This window comes from Solea senegalensis, linkage group LG12 (assembly GCF_019176455.1).
Source record: "Solea senegalensis isolate Sse05_10M linkage group LG12, IFAPA_SoseM_1, whole genome shotgun sequence".
In the NCBI taxonomy this organism is placed as follows: domain Eukaryota; kingdom Metazoa; phylum Chordata; class Actinopteri; order Pleuronectiformes; family Soleidae; genus Solea; species Solea senegalensis.
The window spans coordinates 20,421,288-20,446,779 of NC_058032.1; the positions used below are offsets into that span (position 1 = coordinate 20,421,288).

Genomic DNA, 25,492 nt, shown 5'->3' on the forward strand with positions numbered 1-25,492 from the left:
GTCCAGTCGTCCAGCAGGGGGCAGTCACTTTGACTGACCAACACGTGCAGCAGAAGCAGTGAGTGATGGTCTGACACTGGGTCCCATGGGTTTAACACATGTATGATCTGCATTGAATAAATTCTCTAATGTCCCACTTTAAAGATATAGAAAATGTTACAAAGAGATTTTTTATGTTGTCCTCGGTTTGACTTCTGAGATGAAAACTTTATTCAATTTAAATTAATTTCACAAATGAATAATAAAAGGCAATATTTAGGTAATGCATGATGCAATTAGTTATTTTTTTATTTTGAAATGCATCCATTAACGGATTTGACTTGATAGGTTTACACAAAAAAATTTCAAATTCAGTATTTTAATAGTTTATTTTAAACCTTTTGTGTTGGGCCTAAACACCAGTGTACACCCTTGACAGTTCAGTGGGACAAAAACTCTGATGAATTTTATTGTACTTTAGTGGGTTTGTCTAATTTCAAGGCATCGAAACTTCAAAGCAAATAATGTCTGTCATCACATACTCTTCAACACTTTTATTACTTTAACAATTACAAAAACAAGCATTGTTTAATAAGAAGATAGAAATCACAACAAAATATTATTTTAGAGTTAAATAAAAAAATAAATAAACCTTTTTTTAAACCCAGTCTCAGGCAAGTATGATTAGGACAATGAAAAAAAAAGGTTTAAGTTTATTTCTTTCCTTTACTGATCTCACGATGTTATATTTTTATGCTGTTACCAAGCTGTTTTTAATGCCTATTTTAATGAAAGCAAAACAATTCTTAAGTTCCACAAAATTAACTATTTGTAAACGTTTCTGTTCAACACACCTAAGCTAAATAGTGCATGAAAACTCCCAACTTTTAATTTCTTTGAAACATTTTCTCAGCTTCTGTATGAGAAAGACAAGAAGTTGACATCTTAAAACAGTAAAACAGTGTATAAGCAGTTTTACAAATCAATCTTTAAAAGTTTTTTTTTTTTTTTTACTTTTTAGCTCTATTTAGACATTTGTTTGACTTGTCAGGATGAATAAATTCTACTGATAATGTAAACAAAGCCAAAAAAAAAGTCGTAAAGCAACAGTAAGACAAACTTGTTTTGTTTCCCTTCACCTCTGCATTAAAAATTACTACATTTACTGAATAAATAATAACTTAAAGCGCACGAAACCCAAGGTCGCTGCACAGCAAACACTAGGTGGCAAAAACTTACGGGAACAGGTGTTGCTTTAACAGTGAAAATAACTTCCCAAGTAACCAATGCTATAAATAAATAATTACAGTTGACAGGATTTGTATTAACATACAACATAATATTAAAAATCTCTCAATTGATCGCAAAAGACTTTTTAGCAATCTTAAAAATAACGATCGTCATTTACAGATTTTCCAGTGTCTAAAATGTGGATGCAATTATTACATTTTGGAAAAAATTAAAAATAAAAATGTTTATTTTTTAAAAGTTTACAATCACTTAATTGTATGAATTATTGTTCTTTATTGCCCCAGAATGAGCCTTTTGTTTTATTAATACAAAGCTGGGCCAGCTCTATACGAGCCGCCATTTTGGATCACTATTTTTTTACAGTAGGCCACAATGGACAAATTAAGCATCTTTTGAGTTTTTGCGAACTGAAAGCTACAATTTCAGCTACAACATGCAACTTCGCCAGTAAATGTAAAAAAGCAACTTTACATGCTGTACCTTTAAAAGCTTTGTGCCGGTGCGTGTGCGCCTGAGTGTGAGAGAGTGAGTGTGTGAGCCAACAGGTGGCGCTTGGCAGTAGCGTGAATCCCTACAACAGACTCTATGAAAATGTTTTTAAAATCTTCTCCTTTAAAAACGCAGAATTATTATTTTTTTTCATCAGTTTATGTTTTAACTGCTATTGTGTGTGTCTTAATTTCTGATTGGTTGACACGTTTTGATGACGCAACACTCCTGCGACCATTCTGAAATATTAACGCACCAACCGGAAATCGCCTCCCAGCCACCGCGAAGGACTATATCTCTGTGTCGATGAGTTATAATCAAATATTATTGCCATAATATGTATATTTAAGTCATTTAATTTGATTTTGTTTTTAATTTTACCCCCCGCGGGGTTAAGAGGAGAATTATTATTATTTTTTTTTAATATCTATTTTTTTTATGTTTAAAGCAGTCTCAAAGAAGCTACAGGGAACACATGTGTACTCTTTTCCCATTTTTCCCCCACTGACAAACCACTTTTGACCTTTTAAACAATAACAATAATTATGTCTTGAATAGAAGACAGGCCTTTCAAACATTTACAGAACATCTGTCAGTAAAGGTCAGTGTGCCAAAATACTATAAAACAACTGACGTTGACTTGGCTTCAGGTCACTCATAGTGTGACTAATAAAATAATTGAAATTAATTTTGAAACCAGCCATAGCCAATATATACTGTATGAGAGATGATTCTCCACTTAATTTTAAGCATGTTATTTAAATCACATAAACTGAAATCTTAAGTAAAAGGCTACGGGAAAAAAAATCAGGTTTCAGTTTCCCATGGGAAATCTCAGATCAAATCTTTTCTCTCTCTTTGTTATGGCCGTGGTTGTGCCCGTGATTATTGTAGTTATTTCCAGCTTGGCTCCTACAGTACGGCTAAAATACACTGTGTACAAAGTGTTACTCTCATGCCGTTTCCCATTGAAATTCATTCAAACTACCAATTATTGATTCTCACTTCCATTAAAGCATAATGCTTAAAAAATATTGTATCTGGGTGTCAGTCTGGGCTTTTTGCCCTAGAAATGATAATTTTTACTACTCCCCACAAGATGGCGTTGTTTTTTGGCCATGCCTGGCATAATATGGAGAAAAACTTGCTATTTCCACTAGATGGCACTGTCACATGTTTACTTTGCCTGTAATTTATTGAAAATAATCTATATTTTCTGTTTTGTTTTGTTTTGTTTTCTAAAAACATGGTGGCATCATAACAAGAACCTGGCATTTAAAGGGTTTAAGACCTTGATATCAATAATTAGGTCAAAAAGGATGAAAATAGAATATATATGTATACTTTTTTATCGCTTGTTTTTAAAATGTAAAGTGTGACTAATTAATGTATTTTAAGGGTTAAAATTTACATTTTTGTTTACTGTCTTTTTAAATGAAATCAATCACTGAATAAATCAATTCCTTGTGTATGTGTGTGCGTGCAGGGGAACTGCTTGACTTCCGGAATCAGAGGCGTGACACATGATGATGATGTGACTCAACGTTTCCCCCCTGCTCCCGCCCAATCCCTCGCTTGTTTGTACCTTTCACACCAAATGACGAGGCGGATTAAAGCCGCAACATTGGCTCATTCAATCTTGAGCAGGGCGGTTTTGTGTCACCAAGTGAGAATTCTTTTTTAATTCCCATTCCACTCTCAGGTGTTGGGTGTCGGGGCCAAAGTAGGTTAGTGAATGAGTGAGTGAGTAAGTGACATCTTTTATAATGTTAAGATGGAAAATACTTAATGAATCAGAGTGTTTTCTTTTCTGAATGGAGGCTAAAGAGGGTGGGTGTGTGTGAGAGTGTGTGTGGGGGATGTGTATATGGATCTTTATCAACAAGAGAGAGGTGGGGGAAGTCTTCAGTCATGATGGGGAGGCAGTGAATGCCACATGGTTGAAAGAGCGATGATAAGACGAGCTGGAAACTTGGTTTAAATTCACCACTGGCTCATGTATTTTTTTTCTCTTGGATATGGAACAAAACTCAGGTGTAAAAAAAGGTGGATTCATTTTGAGGTCACAAGTGGATGTTGGTGAAAAATGCTCCTCATCTTTGAAGCACACTTTGTTGGAGATGCCTCCCTCAGACCTGTGCCACAGCAGGCTCACACAGAGCAATCTGTTGCTTCACTGAGAGACATTTAAAACAAATCCTCAGCCTCTCTCTCTGTCTCCCTCTCTCCGTCTCTCTCTCTCCTTGTTGCTGCTGCAGCTTATGTTACAGTGTCACTATAAAATATTCATCCATGGAAAATCTTCTTTGATTCCAGTCGGTCACTTGGTTCCCGGGCAGGTTAAAGACATGTAATTCTCTCCAGCCTCCCTGTACATTTGCTCCATCACCGGGTGTGAGAGAGGTCTGGTCTTTCCTGTGCCAGCTCATTCATTCATTCATTCATTCAAGGAGGGAAAAAAGGAGAGGATGATGTTCGACTCCACATCTACAGGTGAGACCTTTTCTTTCTTTTTTCTTTTACTCTCTACATTAGAGTTTTCTCTTTGGTGTTGTATTTCCTTAGTTTTAATATGTGGAGCTGTGCACGAGCTGCTCCTCATCGATCCCGAAAACACGATCGGCTTTAACACAAACACACACAAACAAAGTGATTGATCGCTTCTTCTTGTGTCGGACACATTCAATAAAGTTATGGAGCGCACTGATGCGCGTACATGCTCACATTTTACGACCATAATTCGTGGAGGGGATAGTTTTATTGCCTATAAACAACTCGAGTCCTTATAGTAGATACTAATGATAATAAAAAAAGAAATAAAACTAAAACAAACAAATGTAATCGATCACTAGGGAGGATTTAAAAGTATTTTTCCCTGGCACCCATGGATCAGTCGCCCATTCAAACGCGTTGAATGTTTGAGTAGAATGAAGCTGAGGAGAAGCAGATGGAGACCCACTGATGCTGAGTCTCCACTGAAAAATTAAAACTCAATAATCAAACCAAAAAAACACCTGAATTTTATGATTGTGGCCCATATTTGGCTCTATTGTGCGCATTTTTTGGCGCACCGGCTGCACAGGCGCTCCTTCTATTTCTTCTTCTTCCACCTCCCCCCTCTCTTTGTGTGACGTCACCGATATTTCATTCACATATTTTCACCCGTTTACTCCCATTGGTGGAGGCTTTAGCGTTGAAAGATGGCAAAGACCACGTGGTTTACCAGAATATATATATATATTTTTAAAAATCGTTAACTTTTTTTTGTTATTCTGGACCTTTTAAAAATCGAATTGGGAATCCTTCTATTGAGATAAAGAAGTTATAAAAAAAAGAAAGAAAAAGTTGTTAAAATGTGTCGGACAGGGAGGCGTTTATTGCGCCATTACGCACATATGAATTAAGTCGATTTAATGTGATTTTAAATCAACGATAAAGTGGCTTTTTGGGGCGAGTGCAGTGCAGCCAGGAGATATCCTGCAAACATGTGGGTCAGTGTTATAGTCAAGAATGCTGCACGTGACGCTGTGTGGCGTGTGGCATTTTTTGAATTCGTTAATTGAATTTTTTTCCAAACGAAATCTTTGAAAAATGTCAAATGAGGGCGTTGGAGAAAATGAAAACAAACGCGTGTTTAATACTTTTGGACAGAGATGGAGGCAGAAGCTGTGAAAGGAGGCAGTAAAAGTGCTCAGAGGAAGTTAAAAATGATAAAATAATAATACATACATATATTTTTTTGAGATTCCGCATGTAAAACATTTCGTTTCATCATCTCCTTCATGGAAAAAACTAATCTCAGAGTGAGGGTGACATGCTTTGCCCCAAAAGTGTTTACTCTATATATCTTGTGGAGGATGTAGAAAGTGAAGGATTGGTAGCTGGAATGCATGAAGTGAACGACAAATAACAACCCCCCCTCACCCCAAAAAAGAAAAGAGTAAAGAGAGAGAGAGAGACGAACCCAGTGAACCCTTTGAACTGAATTGACAGCAACACAGGGTAAAAAGGCACATTTCCTAGGAGCCCACAGGGTGAGAGGTGGGGGTTGGGTGAGGTTAGCTGGGGTGAAGGAGTCCAAAGTCTGCTGAGAAATGTTGGTCAGAAAACTCACTAATTTGTGTGTGTGTGTGTGTGGTCATAATTATCTATTTTGGTCACGATGACTAAAGGTCAGACAGTTTGCACTTCTGAAGGATTTCAAGAAAACAAGTAAATACAAGAGTTTATGGATTCAAAATCAAAATCTTTTTTTTTTTTGTCTAAAAAAACAACAACAACCCCAATATATATAATCAATAACTCTCACAAAAAAGTTTTTCAGAATAGGTTTGTTCTGGGCGTTAAAATTGTATTTTTGTTTCTGGCCTATGTTTGCTTAAAAGAGCCACTTCACCCCAAAATCTATCTATCTATCTATCTATCTATCTATCTATCTATCTATCTATCTATCTATCTATCTATCTATCTATCTATCTATCTATCTATCTATCTATCAATGTTAATTTCTTTCATTCAGTTTTATTCTGATTGTTATGCCTTTATTTGTTTCTTTTACACATTCAAATAAACAATCAAATCAAATCAAGAAATAATAAATATGACTTACTGTGTTATATACGTTTTATTTTGTACATAAATAATAATAAATCTATTTATGGTGTCAAAGTACCAAAGAAACCCCACACACTAAAAAACAATACATGTCACATTCAAAATGTTGACAACAGGCACATCAGAAGCTGAACATTAGTTACTTTAGATGCTGTTGGTTGCAAATTAATCAATAAATAACGTAACTTTGTGTCAAAACCAGAAAATGTATATATTAAAAAATGCACTTGCTTTCTTTCAATGTTCTTGTCAATAAATGTAAAATCAAATCTTACTCTGCAGCATTCACTTTATAGAAAAACGTTTCCCCCAGAACTTTTTATATATATTTTTTATAGTATATAGTTTTATTCATCATAAATAGAAGCAGATTAAACTAAATCTGAAATAATGGAAAACAATCTCAAAACGTTGGTGAGAAGAAAACAAAACAGCAAAAATTCATCAAGAAGTTTTAAGTTCCCCTACTTTAACCCTCTCTTAACTTAAATGCAGATTTATAAATGTGCAGTACCTCCATCTGATTTCGCAATTTCAGTTGTATAATGACAATAAACGATCCTTCCCGTCTTTGACACATGTAAAAATGTAAAATAAAAAAAAGCATTACCTTGATTTAAAAATAAATATGAAATAACTCATATCCTCCAGGATGTGGAGTAAAATACCAGAATAAAATCTAACATTAAACCATGATTAGTTTTGGAAAAACGTCATGGAAAAACCTGACAAAACTAGAACATGTTAGTTTGAAACCTAGTGTTAGTTACAAAACAACAACTAATGTGAATAATTGAGGTTTTCATTGTCAGTTCAGCTTTAAAATCGGATTGTATTGTATTGCAAATCTTCATTGGAAAAGTTTGCATTTTGTTCTCCATGAGCAGAGATGAGAGGATGAGTGGAAATAAAAAGATTGAAAGGGCAGTTGAATTACTTCTGGTTACTTGTAAGAAAAATAATAATCATTCTTATGGAAAGTTGTTTATTTTGTTATGGGAAAAACAATCTGATGTAAAGTGAAAAGAAAACGTTTCTCCTGCAGCAAAACAGCAAACAATAAAGCACTTCCTGTCGTTTATTCCAAATAAGTTGATTTATCTTCCTTATACATCAAATCCAGTGAGTAAGTATACATACAAAACTTTTTTCTCAAAAGCATCCTGTGACTAGCAACTCTCTTTTTATCTCTGATTTTTCACCGACGTGTCCCATAATCAGAAAAGGTCCTGTCAGTATATGCAGGGGTGGATAGCATCTGACACTGGTATCCAACCCTGTGACCCACACAGTAATTCTCTGGCCACTATGGAGGCCTCCTCTGCAAGCATCTTCAAAAACAGGCCTTTTTAGCGCGGGTGGGCGGTGTGGGGGGATGGATGAACTGGGGCGGGGGGAGAGCACATGAATTCCGGAGGGTGGGCCCTGCAGCTCTGGTGGGTGGAGATGGGACTTGTTGTTGTTCCATTCCTCCGACGTGTTTTCCTTCTTTCCCTCTTTCCTTCTTTCTTTCCTCTCTCATACCCGGGAATAACCCCCTGAAAAAGGAGCCCACTCGAGTAGATGTGAGATAAGAGGTGAAGTTTCTCAATGTACACACCTCCCCCCCCCTTCTTCTTTTTAAAGCCGTGTGGTTATTGATCTTGTGTGTGGTCTTGTGTAACTGCAGCTTATGCCTGGGCCTCTGTGATTGTAACATGTCATTAGAATAAGGCAGTGAGTGGCAGTTCACTTCCAAACCTGGACTTTTTTTCTGGACTTTTTTTCATACAAAGAAAACAAAAAAACATTCACATTTATTAAAGTAAACACTTTTGACGTTCTAAAACTATATTTAAGTTTGATTTTTGTCTTATTAAACAAACAAATCCAAAGGATCCAGGAGCTGAACATTAGTTACTTTAGATGCTACTGGTTTGCAAATCAATAAATAACATAACTCTGAGTCAAAACCTGACAATTGATATATTAAAAAATACAAAAAACGTTCAGGTTTCTCGTCAATAAATCTAAAAGGGGAAGAAAACACTACATAAAAGTTTGATTTTTGTCTTATTATTATTATTAATATTAATAAACAGCCACAAGCGATCCCAAATTAAAACAAAATCTTTTGTAAACCTTTAAAACTTTAACACTGGAAACATCCTAGCCAAACGTCTCCGTCTCTCCGAAAGGATCGATTTCCCGTGGACAGCCTGAGATCACAGGACTGAACACATCACTTTTCACGTTTGTTTTTCACTCACATTCCAAAGCTGTGAGTTCAGCTCTCCTCTGGTGCCCACCATGATGCTGGAGGAGGCTGTGACCGGTCATATAGATTATATAGGCACACAAGCTCGGGAATAACACATGGAAAGATCATTTCCAATTTATTTGGTGTGGCTGGCACATAATCTTTCTCAATTGTGTGTATAAATGTGAAGGAAAGCAGAGGTTGTACCGACATTGTGATTGAATGAATCCTACATGTATAATACACACACCAATCGGCCACATCATTAAAGCATTTAATGTCTGTTTAGAGAATCATTTGAATGATCAGAACAAGTTTGAAATGAGAGTGCTGAGAAACCAGTTACTGGTGGATAATCATAGACAATTTGTAAAAGCAAAGCAATCTATTCACCTATCAGTGAATAATAATGATAATAATAATCATAAGCTGCGTTTGAGAGTGTGTTTTTCCATATAGAAGCTGACGGAAAATGTGAGTTCCTCAAAATACAAAAGCCACGTCGATGTGCAACCAGTGTTTCGCCACTGCGACGGCGTTTCGTAAGACGAATAAACCAACATATCCGTTAATATTATGCACACGTAAAGCTCTGGTTAAACTATAGATTTTATATCATTTATTCTGGTGACACACCGTGTTAAAAACACAGATAACAAAGAAACAGGTGAATGAATGGAACCATGAGAGGAGAAATAAATAGAGAGCATAACAATAATGACAGAAATGCTGGTTTGATACAGTGTAGATAGACAGACAGATAGATAGATAGATAAATCATTTATTGATTAAAAACAGTTCTTTTCATAGCACATTTCAACAACATGCCGTTTCAATGAAAGAGAAATGCAGCAGCAGCATTACAGATATAATACATAAAAGACATAATAAAAGACATTACAACATCTAAATGGAGAGGTGAAGGAAAGAGGGGAGAAAAAGAAATGAAAAGACACTGAAAGTTGCAGTCAGGGGCCGATGATACTTTTATTTTTATTTAAACACATGCTGTGGCTAACAAATGGGTAGGTTTTAAAAGAATATGAATTGATGTTGCAGACCTGCACTCAACTAGCATGATGTAAGGCACGTAACAAACCATATATATATTATATATATATATATACATAGAGAGAGAGAGAGAGAGAGATAGTATACATAGTATGACATGTGTGAACTCATTTTACAATTGTTTGGATGCGACAGACGTTTACATCTAATGGTTACGTACTACAGCTTTAAGATAAGATCGGATGATAGGTGTCAGCAAAAGTAATAAATAATAATAAAAATGCATTTCCACATACCAGCAAAACAAGACATTTTCTGTTTCAAATGTAATATCCTATTCTCTATTATGTATATACTGTATATACATATATGTATATGTATATATAATAGAAAATAGGATATTACATTTGAAAGAGAAAATGTCTTGTTTTATTTGGTTTTTGTGTTTGTTTTCCGTTTCCATGACCACCCACTTGTTGACCCTCGGTAAATGTAATTCATGTGATTGAATTCATGTCAACATCGGTGTTATATGAATGTGTTATATCGGCACATAAACAGCCATTATTTAAAGCTTTAAAGCTGCTGCCACTCTATTATATTATACACATTATATATACATTGTGTTGCATGTAAGCGTGTCGTTAGTGTGTTGCATAATCACACAACACTAGTGTGTGTGTGTGTGTTGCGAGTCCGATTCCCTTCTCCCCCCCTTTTTGGAGCACGAGCGGGTGGCTGTGGAACGTATGTAATCACGTGTTCTCACTACGGGAACGGGCACAGCCAGCTCGAGACCGAACGAGAGCGGAGAGAGAGAGAGAGAGAGAGCGGAGAGAGAGAGAGAGAGAGGGGTGGGGGGTGTTGGGGGTGTATATGTGTGTGAGTGTGTGTGTGTGTGGAGAGAGGGCTCAGTACAGAGGTGGTGCGAGTGAGGAAAGGGACTTGAAGGAGAGAGAGAGAGAGAGAGACAGAGAGACAGAGAGACAGAGAGAGACATGACAAAAATATCAAAAGGCAGAAAGCACGCCGTACCATGCGAGCTCCACTGGTGACCGATGGGATCGAGGATGTCGGATTAATGGTGACGACCGCAGCCCGTTTTCGCAGAGGAAGCTTCTCTATCGCAACTTGGGCGCAGAGGGTCCGCGGGGAAACATGGCCGAAGGTTATTCTCTGCAATTATTGTGTTTTTCTTTTCTCCCCCCTCCTCCTCCTCCTCCTCCTCCACCACCACCACCGCGCGCCTCTGTATATGTGTGTGTGTGTGTGTTTTTCTTCCTCCCCTCCTTAGTTGCAAATGTGTTTTGCGTGTGCACAGGAGATATAGGGACATAGAAGCAGGGGAGGAGGAGAAGGAGGAGGAGGCAAGGTGCAACGTGATTGTTATTTTTTATTATTTAACATATATATATATATATATATATATATATATATATATATATGTTAATATATATATATAGATATATGTAAGGATGGACATAAGAGCAGGAAAGTGAGGCGCCCCTGTCGAGCACCACCATGTAACCAGGGCGCTGCTGTGGAGCACGCGTACACCTGCAGCCTTTTTTTTCCTCACAACTCAGTAGATGCACGAGGACAATCCAACATAAGTTTGACGGGAGAGAAACAAACTGTCCCCCCTTCTATTTGAGTGTGTGTTTTAACTCGCCTCCGGTCGCTCATGTGATGGCATAAAAAAAAGAAGGAAACTTGTTCACGCTGTATATAAAGTGGAAGGGGGATTTCCCTCCACACTTCCACGCGCTTTCTTTACGCACGTTTTATTCACGCCAGTGCGGCTTTAAGACGCGTGTGCGGTGGAGAGAAATGTAATGGTGTGAACATTTGTTTCAGGAGGGCCGGGTAAAGGTGGCGGGGGAGAAGACCCCGCCAAGTCCACCGAGCAGGAGGACCGGACTCGGGCTCAGATCCTGTCAGGCACGGGCTTCTGCAAGTGGTTCAACGTCCGGATGGGCTTCGGATTTATCTCAATGACCAGCAGCGAGGGGAGCCCCGTCGACTCGCCTCTGGATGTTTTCGTCCACCAAGTAAGTTCACTTCAATCAATAAATAAATGAATAAATAAACAACAATTGGTTTCATGTGGAAACCCTTTTTTTTTTTTTTCTTTTTTTTTTTGCATCACATCCGGATGTTTGAATTGTCCACTGAGCCACATGCAGCCCTCCCTGCTGCACTGCTTTGTTTTCCTCTGCATTGTGAAGGAAAAATATGTGTATATATATACATCATGTGACTGTGAGTGACACGGCTATAGTTTCACACAGACACAGACACAGAGAGAGTTTCCTGACATCTCGCCAGCTCAACACGTTGGAGAGTCTGTTTTGGAAGAAGTCACACTGTGCCCTCTCACTGGGTCTGGTTCTGGGAGGCTGACTCCCCCACCCCTCTACTGTTGTTGTGAAATGTTAGCCGTGCACATTCACCCCGCACTCGTGTGATGTGACTTAAAACACCACCCCTGCCCGGGCTGTTCCTGCACCGCATGTCCTCTCCTGTTGATTTATAGTACGTGGAGTTCATTTCAGAGGCCTTGTTTTCGACTTGTTCTCCTGCAGCAGAGGACTCCTCCATTCTTTCAGACCCTCTAACCCCCCCCCCAGTTAAATCACCCCCTTTATTTTTTATGGTCCCATAAAGTGACTTTAAAATACTGGAGGAGCAATGAGTGAGGATGAGGAAAAGGCATTTCCACCCATGACACCCTCTGCTTGAGGTGTCTCTATTGGGGCTGAGCGATTGGTAAAGAGGAAGGGGGCGGGTGTGTGTGTGTGTGGGGCTGCAGGTTCGGGGTCAAATGTCAAAAATGTAGTGGTGATTAAAAAAAGATGGGTCCACTGAGCAGCAGGAAATATAAATTATGCCGTCACAAAGGCACCGGTCTGTCCACACTCTCTTGTACACTTTTAATTTTGACGTTACATCTGTAACTGTTGGACTTTAGTGACGTTGTTGCCTTTTGTCTTTTGTTGTCTTAATGTAGGGTTTTCAATTAATCTCAGTGTCTTTCTTTTAAGAAATAGAGATTAAAACCTTCTTGCCTCCTACTTGTGTTTTAAACCTTTGGTGGTTGGCATTTTTGTTTTCTGTCACTTTATATCGATATGTTTTCATTTGCTCATTCCAAATCGTGATGACACAGACTGAACGGTTCTGGCTCCAGATTCCCCCCTGAATGTGGATTAGGTCAGCTGAAGGTGGGGGGACTGGAGGTCTGGTCTGAGCTTAAAGCACAAGTCAAATAAACACTCTTGTGTCCCAGAAGCTTGGTGTAGAGGACAGGCTGGTGCCATGCGGGGCTTGTGTGGGAATATTTGTCCAGATGCTTAAGTTTAAGGCTCAGTCGTTTTGATAATAAAGGTGTGTGGAGTGTTCGAGTCAGCAAAGAAGCCTTTACATTGACGAGGAGTCATCGCTATGTGGAGAATTCTCCTCCAGCGTTTCTGGCCACGTGTTTACCAAGTGTCACTTGGCAACTCAAAAGCGTTTGCCTTCATATATAATGTGCTCCCGTTTCATGTGTCAGTCATTTTTGTCAGTTTGACTTTCCTTCCTCATACTCTGCTGTGTGTCTCTCTGCTGGAGGCGTGGAGACATATGGACATATTGACGGTAGCTGCGGGTGTTTACATTGAGGAAGTGTGCAGATTTTTTTTGTGTGTGAGGACACGTATCGTCGTTCTACGTCCGCCTAAGGAGGTTTTGGTTTTGTCTGTTTGTGTGTGTGTGAGCAAGAAAACTAATTATTTAAAAAAAATCAATACGTGGAAAAGTGGGGAAATGAAATGTCAGAAAATAGTAAAACCATATCATCAAATATGTGAGTTCGGTGTTAAAAATAACAGGATTAGATTAGTATTTAAGAGGCGGCGCGTGTTTAGATTCTGGTGCTGAAATGAGCCACGATTCATTGTTTCATTCAGTAATTGAATAATTAACACGTTGTCACGGCTGCGATCAGTGTCCCGCTAATAAGAAATAACTGTCTTTTTTTTTTTTCTTTTTATTATTTACAAGTTTTATTTGACACAAAGGTCACACAGTATTGCCTTTATGATAGAAGATTAATGATCAGATTAAAGAAAAATATGCAGCACAACACTGACACTGATACTTATGAGAGAGAGGGAGAGGTAGGAGCTATATAGGGAGGGGAAAAGGGAGCATGAGGACAGGAGAAAGAAGGGGAAGAGAAGAGGAGGAGGAGTGGGATGTGGGAAAAATAAGTGTGGGTGAGGGGGTGGTGGGTGGTGCCGGTAAGGGGTGGGGGGTGTGCTAGTGGTAGCTGAGGAGGAAAACATGAGCAAGAGGTTGGAAAAAGACGAGATAGTGGAGGTAAGAGAGGCTGTGTGTGTGTGTCAGTCAGAGGGTTCCAGTCTGACCGCGGGTTCGCTTCCTGGGAGGCTTTTTGAAGGTGTGAGAGAGAGAGAGAGAGGGAGAGGAAGCTTTCTGCCTAGTGATTCCACACACACGCTGTTTCACGATCAGCGTTCAAGTTCAGTGTCAAACCCCTTCTCTACCTGAGTGTTTTTTTTCTTTCTGTGCGCGTGTGTGTGTGTGAGTTCCTGCTAGGACCTGGGTGTGTGTGCATGCACGTGTGTGTACGTGCGTGTCTCTCTTTCTCTGTCTGTCTCTCCTCGGGCGTTCTTTAAAAAGAGGAATTTCTTTAAAGACAAAAAGGCAGGAGGGTTGGGTGGGGTGAAGGGGTGTGTGGCTGTGTGGTGGGGGGGCTGCTTGCCCTTTGTCAGTAATCAGTTTGAAATGTTGAACAGTTTGCTGCTGCTGCTGCTGCTGCTGCTGCTGCTGCTGCTGCTGCTGCTGCTGCTGCTGTTGCTGCTGCTGTTGCTGCTGCTGCTGCTGCTGCTGTGGTCATTCTCCTGAAACCTCCACAGTGTGTGTGTGTGTGTGTGTGTTCAATTTATGGAGCCTCTCCTCCGTGTGTGTGTGTGTGCGGCTCCCCCTCTTTAACCACCAGGTAGTTGATGTCTACATGTGAACCGAGATGCTTTAGGTTCTCAGTGTGTGTGTGTGTGTGAGTGCACGAGAGAGTGTGTGTGTGTGTGTGTTATGTGTAGCGAGGTTAAAGTGGGCCCCTAGTGAGATTAACCTCTGGTCCGTGTCACCGTTTGGCATGCAGGCCCCACCCATCTCTGCCTCCAGATAGCAAGTATCAGGCTTTGTCTCTCCTGCAGCCACACTATCCCTCCACCCAACCACCCACCCACCCGCTCCTCCTCCTCCTCCTCCTTCTTCAAAACCACCCACCCACCCACCACCCTTCTCTCATGAACATCAAAAAACACAAGAGAAGAAGAAAGAGTGGTCACATGACTTCCTTTTGAGGGGCTGGCCACATATAGAGCGGAGTGATTGGTAATTGGAAAGGTGGCAGGAGAGAATGCAAGGCACATTATACAGGGCTGAAAAAACAAGCCTGAAATAGATTTTTTTTTAAAAATCAATACATTATTTGTAATTTCAACCATATACATTCGTCATTAATGTGCACCCATTTCTTTCTTTTGTTATTGTCTGTACTAGTCAAAAATCCATAGTGTAACTTCCACTCTGGCCAACATAGCATTCTATATAAAAAAGAATGAAATTAAACTCACAAAAAAATACCACACTATAGACTTATTTTTTTCATTACAGAGAAAGGCATCAAATCTCAACCCGGAACCTGCAAATGTTTCACATTTTTACTTCAACGAAACATCATTATATTAAAAACATTAAAACACAGAAAAGCATATGGTTTCTTCCGTCTTAGTCTATGTGTGGTATGCATATTACAGTATGTGAAGATTATACATTATACATATACATAATACTGAAAATACACATTTTCTCCTAAAAAAATACCCCAAATGTAGCCGTATGTGACAAAATCAGTAAATAAAGTAATTATTTCAATTCAAACACATTTGCAACAACCACAGTTTTGCACCATTTAACCAAACAAAAGTGCAGCGCAGTAGTGGAAGCGCACGTTAACGATGATTATAAAAGTGTATTAGTGTCAAGCAAATGTAAAAAAATATAGATCGGTAGAACAACATTTACAATGACAACACATTAAACGCACATCACACGTGTTTGAAAGGGAGTAGGCAGAAGTATAAACCTTTATGTACCTTTATTCCATACTTTATCGCATCACCAAGTATTTACAAGAATAATATGTCTGGCTTTAAACACGACAACTGCTGTTTAAAATGAATATTTTGTATATTCTTTTAAACTGATTTATGTTTCTACTCTGCTGACATTATGTATATTTAATATGTGCAGGTGTCATATTATAGCAGTATTAGCTCACACACTATATTAAATACAGTTTTTGTAGAAAAAGCTACTCACACTGTCGCACAGATCCTGTTTTTGAATGGCTACTGCTGCTGGTTTTTTTTTTTGTTTTTTTTTGTTACCAGCTTTTATCACCGCTCACCTCAGTGAGGTTCATTTCCCCCTGTCGTGCTGATAAACCCGGCGAGATGATCTAGTGCTTCCTTCCCCCAGATCAAATATTTGCCTCAGTCATAATCGGGGGGTGTGTTGGATGTTGTTAATTTGAGACGGAGCGGGGAACACGAAGGCTTTTAAGTGTTTGGATGGGGGGTTGGGAGGGGGGTTCAAGGGTCAGGGCCACTAATGACAACGTGGTGAGGAGTGCTGGGGTGTCAGCGTCATGAGAGCATGCGCCTCGGTTGGTGGTTATGCAAGTATGTATTTTTTTTCCTCTCCCCTCTCTTCTTCTTCTTCTTCTTCTTCATCCAGCTTTCCTAATCCGTTTCCTGTCTCCTCTTTCTTCTTTGGTTTATATGCATCCTGTTGGGTTATGTCCATCTGAGCTGATGTGGCCCAGCTTTGTCCACTTAGCATTTCCTGTGTGTAAAAGGCTACTTAATGGCACCACGCCACATGGTGACCGCCTTCTCCCTCACGCTTACCCCCGCACACACACACACACACGCGCGCCCGTCCCTCTAAACACGAGCACAATATGTGGCGTGCGGCTCCGCGCAGGCCACCTCTGATTCAAAGCATCCCATAATTAGCTGCTCCAGAGCTGGTGGTCACCACGGAGAAAGTCCAGTGGTTCTCGTCTCACCACTTCCCCATCCCCTCATGTTACAGCTTCCTGTATTGATTGTTAGGCACTGATGATGGCGATGATGGTGGAGAGCGGACCAATGAGAGGGAGGAGGGTTATTTCTATCCAGGATGTTGGAGTCAGTATCGATCGCTGGCTCCTTCCTACACGCGATAACGCTCGCCAGTGTCACACACACACACACACACACGCACGCACACACACTCACTCACAAAGTCGCACACATGACAGTGGGAGGATATTTATTACATATAAGGAAGTGTGTAAGCATAATCAAGACATTTTATACAACGCTGGGATCCATTTTGGTGGCTCGGTTTCATGATGTGTCAGCAGCACCTGCTCCTAGATTCAGTGGGTATACCTGGGATTTTTGAAGAAGTATGAACATCATTCTCGTGGTTAGTCAAAGGGAGAAGCCGATTCAGTGTCGCCATTATTTTGTGTGTTTTTCCCTTCAGTCCCTTATTCACCCTCCATTGAGTTTGATGGGTTGGATTTAAGGTGCTAATTAAATTCAATAATATCAAGTTAGATAAATGAATGAACTGCTCTGCTGGCGACCTGGGTTTAGCACTAAATATCTCAGGTCAGTTCTACTATTTATTTTACTATTTTTTTAATAATGTTGTGTTTATGTGTTAGGGCAGGTGCGTGTGACCATTTCTTTCTTTTTTCCCGCTGTTTGTTCTCGTTATTTTTTTCTACCGTTCATCCTCAATGTGCCGTTTTCTGCCGTCTTGTATTTTGTGTAGCTGTGGTAGCACTTTTGCCCCCAGGAAAGTAGATTTGAAGTAAGGTTCTCTTAAAACATTCACAGCTAATGTTTCCTAATGTGCCAGAAAATGAATGTGCGTCTTATTCGGAATTCGGTACTGACTTAACTTTAAATTGACTATATTATAAATTTGTGTAATGAAGGGTGGTGCAATAGGTTTATGTGCATTTCCACCAGAGTGCAAAATGTTAAGGGGCCGTGTGCAATCAAGCAATTATTATGGAAGAATGCACTCTATATTTTCTATAACATGTGCTACAATTGACCTTGTCTTTAACATTAGCACTTTACTATCGTCCAATGCCACTGGCACTTTATTAACAGCTGCGTATGCATGTGTGTGTATGTATATGTATTTTCTCCTTTTGTATATCTGTGAGCTCTCGTGTTCCTATGTTTCTGTTTCCCTGATAAAATCAACCTGCCGAGGGACTACAGGTGGAAATTAGCCTCATATTTACATTTTAATGTTTATTAATATGCTTTGTCCCTTCCCCTTAAGTAAATAATGAAAACAAAAACCTGTGCCATTTATGAAACTACTTTATTTTAAATTAAATGGAGCTCTTTTTTTTACCACATTGTGTAATATTTGATTTCATAAAACCGGAAACGCAGATATTTAAATGGCAAATTATTAATCAATAGCCAGCCTCTGTCTTTCATCCTCACTAATGCTGAGTCACATCTGATAAAAATCCACGTGTGTATTTAACACATTAAACACATTCCCACTGGTCAAAAATCCTGTCTAAACCAGGGTTTAAATCTTTCTTTTTTTCTGATGAAACGGGGTATGAGTTAAATCAGAGAGTCGGTGTGAACCTCCAGTTGGGCAGGAGTGGGGGTGGTTCTGGGGCTGGTTGCACCGGTGACCCCTGGATTTCTGCTGCTGACCTATGGGGGCTCCTGATCAAATGGGGTTTTTGTGCCCGGGCTCCCCCAAAGTCCGGCCACTGATCAGGAGTTGCTCCTCCACTGGAGCTGAACAGAATGTGCTGGAGGCATTTCTATGAATCCCCGCCTCTCATCACACATCCACCCACCACACCCACCCCCCCTCCAGGCCACTCCTCCATTTTATCTTCTCGCTCTCTCCCTCTCGCTCTCTCTCCTAGCTGATGTTCTCTCTCGCTCGCTCCAAGGAGCCGTGCCCTTTCCTGACCTCTGGATGTAAAGTGAAACGGGTCAGGACACCCGCCAGGTCACTTGAGAGGAGAGGACTCGGGTTGCAGGTTTCTGATTTGTGAAGTTTCTTCACACAGATTGAAACATGCATATACTATCACCCCTCTCTCTCTCTCTCTCTCTCTCTCTCTCTCTCTCATATGCAGAGCATGCACACGTAAATACACTTGCTGCCTTTTTATTACGCAGTTGAGGAGACTGAGCTGCTGTAAACCAAAATTAAACTCATGAGCGTGATACCACGTCCTAGATGAAGATCCCCTCCTTTCTCTGTGTGTGTTTTCCTGCATTTCTACAGAACAAAAGAGGTTGTGTGGTTTCCTCTCTGGTGCATTGTGGGCATTGAGCGGGTTGGAGAGAGGGGGGGTTAGGGGACTGACACAACCACTCAACTTTGACCTGCAGTGACAAGCCGCCTGTAGATTGGACACAAGAGAGGAAGAGGAAGAGTCCATGCTACCAGTCAATAATTACTCGTCATTATTATTCAGAAAACATTTTTTTTTTTGTTTTCAAACACTGATCCATGCTGTTTCGTTTGACGCATCCCCTCTGAACGCATCAGCACTTGAATCTGAAACAGCAGGAGACGACTTTGTCTGTGCATTTAAGTTTGCAGTTTTGGTTGTTTGATAAATTATCGATCGTGAACCTTGGTTTTTAGCAGCGCAGGCATTTGAGATTGGCCCTGTCGATGTGTTGCTCACCTCATCGTTTCCCTCTGCCTCCCCCCCTCCCCTCCATCATCTCTTGTGCAAAAGAAAATCTTTGCTTTCGCTTTCCGTTCCCCAATCCTCGTCCTCTCCTCTAAGCCAAATCCAATACCTGAATGCATGCACAAAATGAATGAGTCGTCCATCAGCAATTGACTGGGAGCCAAGTGGCCTTGGCTGTAATGCTCGGTGCAGAGGAGAGAAAGGGAAAAAAAGGAATTGTGAGAGACGGTGGAATGAATACATTTCTGGCAAATTACTCGTATTCAGTTTTTTTTTCTTTTTTCAATAGCGGCCAAAAAAACGGTCGGTTTTTCTGCATTTTCAGGAAATGTCAAAGTACAATAGTAGGAATTATAGTTCTTAAAGAAGTTTAAGGCTGTGAGCCGAACAGTTTGTGGGAGAATAAAGTGATAATTGTGAGTATTATGTGTGAATTAAGTGCTTTAGTGCGTCATATTAAGATTTACCCGAGATAAATGGTTAAAAATACATCAGCAGCGCATATGCTAAATGAATGTGTGTATTTATTTTGTCTGGTAGGTTTAATGTCAGCAAAAGTTGCAATGGGGGTAATGTATTGAATTAAAGTAGGTTTAATAGTTTTGATATACACGTTTTGTATATATATAAAAAAAATTATAAAATATATAAATATAAAATATTATAAAATCTCAGCACAGCTGAAGTGTGCTAATATTTGTATTTATATCATAAAACAGAGAGTTTTTTGTTTCAGTCATTGTTTTAATGGAAGTAAAGAGTTATAAATGAAGTTCTACTGTAAATTTTTGTTTTGTTCATGTTTGTCCTTTTAATTGTATGAAATTAAGAGTAGAACATAAGGGCCTTTTTTTCTTTTTCAAAACCAATGCGATATAAACCAAATTATCGTTGCTATTTTCCCTCTTAATCGTTCATTCGATGCCACCACGGTGCTGCGAGTTCACGCTCACTAATGTTAGTTTGAAATGAATTCACACGTGCCCGTGCCGCGCTCACAATCCTCACTGTTTTATTCATCGACACTTCTTTAAAACACATATTCATTTATATCTATAAATGCACGTGCGCCCTATAGAGCACCATAAGCTTCCTGTTACTGCTGTGGTGTCTCAGGCGCACACACAAAAAAAGAAAAATGCTGCTGAGCACATTTTTTTTTCGCTCCTTCCTCTGGTTTCACGTTGAATTCCCTCAGATCATTTGCTCCCTTTCTCTTCCTGTCTCCTATACATACGTACGTGTCTATACGGCCAACACCGCATTTATAGATGTGGTATTTATAGGGCTGGATGTATAGGTAGTATGTAGGTTTTTGCTCGGCACGCTCGTGTGTGGGTGCGTGTTTACCTACGCCGAGATTTGCAAGACTCGCTATGATGTTCATGAAGGTCGCTGCCCCTCTCCCTCTCTCTCTCTCTCAGCTGTCCTTTGCTGTGTGATCAGCAGGGCATTAATCATTGCTCACTGATTATAGGTAACTCCATCAATAATTCCGATCATGTAGATAAGATGGATGGTGGATGGGTGCTGCAACGGTGCGGCGCCCTCGCCTTTTCTCTCCCTGCAGAAGGAGTAGGAAGTGGTGTTTCTGTGAAAGGTAGATAAAGCATATAGACGCACAGAGAAAGTGCCTCTGTGCACATGCTGTCATGACAGTTGGTGCAAACCGCATACAGTCAATCCATCATGTCTGAGACGATGTCTTCCTGTGTACACTGTGTGCTACTGCATGTGTGTGCAGTAAGGTTTGAGCCCCCGCAGTCAACACAGACACACACGTGTTAATAAGCCTTTATTCTTCTGAGACGCTTATTTGGAGACAGAGTGTTGATTGGACTGTGTGTGTGTGTGTGTGTGTGTATTCACTCACACACACACACACAGATCATTAAGTTCACACTGATGTAGTGGTCGGCCCGAAATGGGACTTTCTATTAACCGTGCAGATCTTGGAAAATCAGTGCAGCCGGCGGTTGATAAGTGAGGCTGATTTGTTTTGTTGATTTTTCTTTTTCCCACTCTCTCTGTCTAATAACGCGATAATAAAATGGCAAATGATGCGCAGAGTTGCTGGACTCAAATAAACATTTACTGGACAAAAAAACTCAAACATTTCATGTCTGCACTGTATAAATGAATGATAAAGTAGATATTAAATATATAAAAATGTACTTTTTAATTTAATTCTAATTTAAACACTGAGCTTTATGCGGTTCAGACAGAATGGGAGTCATTCTTTGACCTAAATAGGACACGTGGTCGTCTAATGACTCACATTGTTACATATCGTGCTGCATTGTGTTCTTGCAGACTTACAAGTTTAAGGCATTGTGATTCCCATCTATTCGATCATTTCTTTTCACCCGTCAACCTGAAAGAGGCAGGTGTCGCTTAAATGACGGCAATTTTAGTCCACATCATAAATATAAATACATACGCTTACTACAAAGCATTGTTTGTATGTAAGTGCATGACTAAAATAAGGCTTTTATATGTACTTTAAGCAAAGTATTTGCTTTAAAGAGTTTTGTATTTTGTACAGTATTTTGAGGTGAAGTGAAAGCTTCAATACAAATAAAGAAGTATCCTTCCTGGAATGAAAATGGGTGAACGTTTCCTGACACGCGTGGGAAAAGTGAGGGCGTGAGCTGAACAGTCCTCTGTTTAAGACATAGATCGACTAATTGTGTTTTTGAACCGGCGTTGGCCTATTATTTTTAATTAATCGGTTGATTCTTACTCATATGTTGTTCTCAGACACTTCATCAATGCTGCTAAGTCACTCAAACCTTATTTTTTTTCATCCAGAACACAATTTGACAACCCTTCGTGTACTTGGTGTTTTTAGTGACTCCTTGTCTTTGTACTGTCCTCTCTGCCTTATCCTATGTTTGTAAGCCAGTGGCTTATAAATAATATCTCAATATTCCTAGGTTATATCCAGATATATGATCTTTATGAGAACAGAAAACCGCACACAGGTTGTTTCTCTGGACTCATGAAAAGTTGTTTGTGCCTCTCAAAAGGAGAGTTACAGTACACTGTAAACACTGTAGAATAAAAGATCTACTCTTTATGATCATCTGTATTACACGATCTTAAAAATACAGTTATTACCTTTTTTATGCTAAATGAAGCATATTTATGTGTGTAATGAACAATAAGATTGCTATGTAATTAGTTTTAATGATTTGACAAATAATTAGGCTCATAATAAAAGTGTTAAGTGACATCTATCGCTAGCTATTTAGCTAGCAAACCACCTATCTACCTAGCTAGCTACCTAGCTATCTACCTAGCTAGTTAGCTATCTATCTACCTAACTAGATACCTTGCTAGCTAGCTAGCCACCTACCTATCAAAGTGTTCATTCGTTATTATTCACCTCTTATATTTTATCAGATGGAGGAAGAAAAAAAAATAGATAATAGGCATTATATCAGATTCACTGATTTATCGGCCACAGAAAAATCCATATTTACTCTGTCACTATCTGAGGTCTTACCATTAGACCTTTAACCTCTGACGCACTCGTCTGTATTGTAGGCATCATCATTTTATTTATTCAAATTTGTCCTTGTTTAATTGCTAATTATGTTGTATTGTGTGTGTCTTTTCCCCCCCGCACAGAGCAAACTTGTGATGGAGGGCTTTCGCAGCTTAAAGGAGGGTGAGCAGGTGGAGTTCACCTATAAGAAGTCCTCCAAGGGCCTCGAGTCTCTGCGGGTAACAGGACCCTGTGGGGGACCCTGCTCAGGCAGTGAAAGGAGACTCAAGGGGAAGGTCCCACTCCAGAAACGCAAACCAAAGGGAGACCGGTGAGTGGAATTTTAAATAAACATAATGTAAAGGAACAGTAATTCTTTCATTTCAACGCTCAGGCTGCAGACTGCAGTAATGTAGTGCATTTACAAATCTGTCTATACAGTAGAGTAATAATAGAGTAGGCAACGCATTGTACATACATCTCACCGCAGTGGAGCGTTTCTCAGTGGGCGGAGATTATAGATTAAATCTATTCAATCTGCACGACTACATGCCTGTTGCTATGGTTATTGTGCACCATAATAAGGAATTGAATAGGGCACTTTGCCTGCCATTGCTGCTATTTTAAATCAATTTGCGAGCTTTTACATTAGAGGGGGGCTTCGGGAAAAAGGGATGGATCGGGGCTTATATGCATCTCAATGCGGCAGCGGCTCAATCAATTGTTTTGTCCTCGGTTTTAAATCCTGGCTGCTCTGCTGAAATCAGTCGGAGGCGAGCCATATGGAGCTCCTTGAATATGGCGTGCGGTCTAAGCAGAGGACGGACGGAGCATGCCTTTATTCGACGTACAGCAAAACCGAGAACGGACTGCGTGTGTCAAAGAAAGGCGTCACATTGACTATATATACAATGCTACATAAATACAGTCTTTTTGACCCTGAGTTAAGCACTTCTTGTCAGGTGTGAAGAGAAAAAAGCTTTGGTCTGAAACATGGGAACAGGATCTGAGAGCTAAGGCTCCCTGATAGTTTTACACAGCTGAATAATTCAGTTTATTTGGGATAATTGATCCAGAGTTAGGTCAAGTGTCTCCACCTTGTAGCTGTGAGGCGGATTGGATTCAGATATGGCAGGTAGATCAGTGTGATGTCATCAGCTCTGCTCTGGTGGTGTTTATGCTGCTCTGACCCCTGCTGGTCACTCTGTGATGCAGCTTTTGTTCCCCCCAGTGTGTTTGACGTGACCTGTGAGCTTATGCCTCATTCGAGGAAAATGTTGTTGTAATTATTGGTTTATACTGTATTTTGGATGGTTTAAAGGTTAATTTGTGACCCTTTTCTTTGCATAAAATGCTTTCCTCATATTTATTATTATTATTATTATTGTTGTTATTATATTATATTATATTATATTATATTATATTATATTATATTATATTATGTTATGTTATATTATATTATATTATGTTATATTATATTTATACATACATATATGTACTGTTAGGGCTAGGCAATTTATCGATATAATATCTCTAGTGCGACATGAGACAATTGATATCTCCATATTGTGATATCTATTGTATCTGTGATGACTTTTACTTGTTTTAAAGGCCGTTGCATTGATAATTGTAATATTGAATACATTTGTGAAATACACTTACTATTGTAAATTAACTACATAGATAGATAGATAGTTGATAAAAAATATAATTGACAAAATTATATTTAAAAAAAGTAATTTTTTTAAGTCTTTAATTCTAAGCCTAATTAATTGTCATATAACAATTTGATTGTTCCTTAATATAAATGAGCTTTGTTTAACATGACAAATTCAAAGAAATAAACCAGGTATTATCTGAAATGGAAGGTAATATTACAATATTGTTTAGTGTATATAATCATTTGGTTACACAACTTGAATAAGGAACATGATTTTTTTCTGACACCTTCATTTCTTCTCTGTTGAGTCTATTTTGGTCTACTCATTTCCCAGAACTCAGTTTTATTTTCATCAGTCCACAGAGCATTTTCTCAAAGTGATATGGAGGATCAACATGCTTTTTGACACAGTAATTGATTTTAAAAACCTTCACATCTGTTTTGCTCAGGGATTATTTTCTCTTTCACAAGTCTGCTGCTCTAAATGTGTTGAGTGACAGAAATAAATATAAAGATTGTGGATGAAACTTTTGAAATTAGCTCTGCATTGTGACACATCGCAGGGACATACTGTAGACAGGGCAGTTTGACGTACGCTTCAGTTATAGTCTATTTCTGCAGTAAAGATTCAATGCTCTTGACTTGTATGACTCACCATGAATAATTTCCAAGGTGAGCACCCAGTGCCTCAAAAAGTTATGGCGGTACACAGTTATAGAAGGTATACTGCTGTCCAAGACCAAGCCAAATGTTATCTTGCCAGACTGTGTCTACATATGGGGTCAGCTTAAAGTCCAGATGTCATCCTCTCCCTGCTCCAATTTAAAATCCAACAGCTCCAGATTGGTTTAGGTCAACTGCAACTCAGAGAAATCAACATTTCCTGTGTCCCTTTATTTAGAGAGTCTGTACTTTTTATGAACTTTTTCTACC

General features: G+C 39.4%; 1 protein-coding gene across 1 annotated transcript; it reads left to right on the forward strand.

Moving 5' to 3' along the window:
• Nucleotides 1-3,643: 3,643 nt before the first annotated feature.
• On the forward strand, nucleotides 3,644-23,234 carry LOC122778809 (protein lin-28 homolog B-like). Its single transcript, XM_044040905.1, has 3 exons — nucleotides 3,644-4,212; nucleotides 11,441-11,634; nucleotides 23,043-23,234. The coding sequence occupies exons 1-3, from the start codon at nucleotides 4,188-4,190 to the stop codon at nucleotides 23,232-23,234; spliced, it is 411 nt and encodes a 136-aa protein (XP_043896840.1). The 5' UTR covers nucleotides 3,644-4,187.
• The last annotated feature ends 2,258 nt before the right edge of the window (nucleotides 23,235-25,492 follow it).